The 3,695-nt window shown below is 40.7% G+C and overlaps 1 protein-coding gene across 1 annotated transcript; it reads left to right on the top strand.

The window, feature by feature from the left end:
• The first annotated feature begins 250 nt into the window (after positions 1-250).
• Positions 251-1,951, top strand: LOC138795257 (piggyBac transposable element-derived protein 4-like). The gene has a single exon (XM_069974251.1). The coding sequence runs from the start codon at positions 251-253 to the stop codon at positions 1,949-1,951; it is 1,701 nt and encodes a 566-aa protein (XP_069830352.1).
• The last annotated feature ends 1,744 nt before the right edge of the window (positions 1,952-3,695 follow it).

The raw sequence follows: 3,695 nt of genomic DNA, 5'->3' as shown, positions 1-3,695 counted from the left end.
TGTTGAGAGGAAGACTGATTCAGTTTCAGTTTCTCTGAGTCTAAGAAGCCTGCAAATGGTAAAGCTATTGAGCTAAAGACATCCAGAGAATTGTACACCACCTAAAATAAAGTATAAAAGGTAAGAGCTGCTGAGGGTGAGAGGAGGGAGGGGGCACATTACCCTTACAGTGTGTCACACACAAGCAAAGAGTGGACAATCTTGATTGTGTTCATTGTTTTTTTCATAGTTTGCTAACATCTAGTCAGCAATGGCACAGTCTTCCACCAAGCATCTGACTGACCAAGAGATTGAAGCAATTATGTTTCAAAGTGATGATGAAAGTGAACTATCTTTGTCCGATGACGAGTACCTGCCACCAGAGAATCAAACATCCTCAAGTGATTCTTCTTCTTCTGATGATGAAGAAGTGAATACAGTGGATCCTCAAGAAGTGATAAGTAGAACATCCAAAACGAATATTTTTTGGGACAGTAAACCTACATTAGTCGGACGTACTGCAATCCATAATATTGTGAGACAGGCTCAAGGAGCCGTGGGAAGTCCCAGGTACTTTTCCCCTAAAGACGTATTCTGTACTTTTTTTTCTGACAATATGGCAGAAGAGGTCCTTTTATGTTCAAACCTAGAAGGAAGACGTATTGCTTCTGCAAAAAATAAGTCCTGGAAAAATATCTCAAAAGAGGAACTTTATGCATACATTGGACTTTTACTGCTGGCAGGAAGTCAAAAATCGTATGATGTTCCTATACGAGAATTATTTCTGGACCCACTTTCTGATCCACACTATAAGGCGACAATGTCAGTGGACAGATATGAGGAAATTAGAAGACATATTCGATTTGATGATAAGCGAACACGTGCATTGAGGTTTGAAACAGACAAATTAGCCCCTATCAGTTATATTTGGAACATATTTATTAAAAATTGCACCAAACTTTACAATCCTAGTGCTAATGTTACAGTAGATGAGCAACTTGTACCGTTCAGAGGACGCTGCAAGTTCATACAATACATGCCCAGCAAGCCAGCCAAATATGGAATCAAAATCTTCTGGATGTGTGATTCGGCATGTTATTATGGCATAAATGGCGTAATCTACTGTGGCAAAGAGGTTGGTGCACCAGCACAGAAGGATCTGGGGTCTGAAATTGTCAAAACTCTTGCTGTTCCAATATTCAGTTCAGGTAGAAACATTACCATGGACAATTATTTCACCAATGTTGAACTAGGCAATTTTCTGCTTCAAAAACATATTACACTTGTTGGTACTATCAAGGCAAACCGCCGAGAAATTCCAGAAGCACTGAAACACAATCGTCAGCGAGCACTTTATGAGAGTGTCTTTGGGTTCAATAACAAAGCGACTTTGGTATCTTACAAAGCAAAGAAGGAGAAATCAGTGATTTTACTCAGTACCATGCATCACAATTGCAGTATTGACAGCAATGACAGAAAATTAAAGCCAGAAATCATCCTGTATTACAATAAAACTAAAGGAGGTGTAGACAAAATGGATGAGATGGTGGGAGAATATTCATGTAAGAGGCAAACAAAACGATGGCCTGTAGTACTTTTTTCAAATATGCTTGATGTAGCAGCCCTGAATTCATTCATCATTTATACAGAAAATCATCCAGAATTCCATGCACGGAGGAAGGACAGGAGACGCCTATTTTTGAAGGACCTTTGTCATGAGCTTGTAATGCCTCACATGATACAGCGAAGTGACGTGAAAGGCTTGATAAAGCAAACTAAAGAAGCAATGAAACGGTGTGGCGTACAGTTTCAGATGATTCCAGGGCCAGGAGAAAGAAAAAGAAAGCGCTGTTTCATGTGTCCAAGAAACGTAGAAAGGAAAACTGAGAGATTTTGTTCAATTTGTAAGGAAAATGTCTGCAAAGAACATTCTTCCGAAAAAATAACTTGTCAAAATAGTTTGGAAGACTAATAGAATAGAAAAGAAACATAATAGAAATGTAGCTGCAGCTAGTTTGGTATAGAATTCTATGCGTTTTTTCATATGTTTGTGAGAAATTTGGAAAAAAATAATTTTTTTGGTTTTATTTGTGAAAAATTAGTAAAATTTTGTTTACTAGTCATATTTTATTTAGCAGTTTTAAAATAAACTTGTAGAAGTTTTATATAAGTGTGTTTTTCCATGTGATTCGCATGGGGGCCTAAAAGGCCCCCAACACGTTAATATGAAGATTTCTGATGTCACGCATTCTAGGGTTAAAGTGATGTCTCCAGAACTGGGCACAGTATTCCAGATGTGGTCTCACTAGATCTCTATACAGCAGGATCACAATCTCCCTCTTCCTGCTGGTTATACATCTAGCTATACAGCCCAGCATACGATTTGCTTTATGTACCACCTGGTTGTACTGGTGACTCATTTACAGGCATTTTCAGAAATCACTACTCCTAAATCCTTCTCTTCTGAAGTCTTTGCCAACACAGAACTGCTGATATGATACTCAGATAAAGGATTTCTTCTCCACAAGTGCACTATTTTAGATTTGAAAGATTAAACTGTAGTTTCTATAATTTTGACCACTTATCTACTGTATGAAAGCTAACTCATTTTCTATATACCTGACACCTCCAGGCATATCAATCCTATTGCACACTTTTGTGTCATCATCAAATAAGCAAACCTAACCTACCAAACCTTTACTTATGTCACTTACAAACATAGTCGTACATAGTCGAGACAGCACTGCTCTTGTCTCCAGTTCAGGTGTGGTTTGCAATTAAGCTCTATTCCCTTCAATAGAGAAGAGCTGCAAAACCTGCCCCCAAACTGGAGACATGAGTGGTGCTGTCTCTGACAGAAAGCGGACATGTTTTTCTAACACTGAATAACCCCTAAGAACATAAAGTAAAAATATAGTAAACTTGTGATTGTGAACAACCCCTTAATGTTCTTTAGTTTACAAATTAATCCCTTAATAACGCATGACTCTAATCATTTATCTAATGGTGCATTTACACAGATAGATTTTTCTGCCAGATTTTTGAAGCCAAAGCCAGGAATGGATTTGAAAAGAGGAGACATCTCAGTCTTTCCTTTATGACCTGTTCCCTGTTTATGGTCTGTTCCTTGCGTTGGCTTAAAAACTATGTCAGATAAATCTCTCTGTGTAAACGCACCTTAAAGGACAACTCCCACAAAAATTTTTTTTTGCTCATTTAACACACATTACAAAGTTATATAACTTTGTAATGTGGTTAAATACCCGGCCTGGCCCCCTTCCCCCACTTTCGGACCCCCGACCCCCCACCCCGGAAGTTAAGGAATGTATACATTACCTATTACGATCGTCACGGTCCTCTTCTCCGGGGCGGCATCTGGTGACGACGACGTCAGAGCCGAGGGGCGGTCCGGGTCTTCTTCCTCCTCGGCGTCTTCATGCAAAGTCTTCATGGGGATGAAAAGGCTGCTGGTGCACATGCGCACCAGCAGCCTTTTCATTGGCTGGAGCGCATCACATGGCTTCCAGCTTGCTCAGCCCTGATTGGCTGAGCTTGCTGGAAGCCATGTGATGCGCTCCAGCCAATGAAAAGGCTGCCGGTGCGCAAGCGCACTGGCAGCCTTTTCCATCCCCTGGACCCGGAAGTTGGAGACATCGCTGGATGGCGGAAGGCGGCGACGGAGAGGCGGAAGGCGGGCGAATCGAGTGGCGATCGTC

Source organism: Dendropsophus ebraccatus, chromosome 6 (assembly GCF_027789765.1).
Source record: "Dendropsophus ebraccatus isolate aDenEbr1 chromosome 6, aDenEbr1.pat, whole genome shotgun sequence".
NCBI classification, from domain to species: domain Eukaryota; kingdom Metazoa; phylum Chordata; class Amphibia; order Anura; family Hylidae; genus Dendropsophus; species Dendropsophus ebraccatus.
This window is presented reverse-complemented; position numbering and strand designations above follow the sequence as displayed.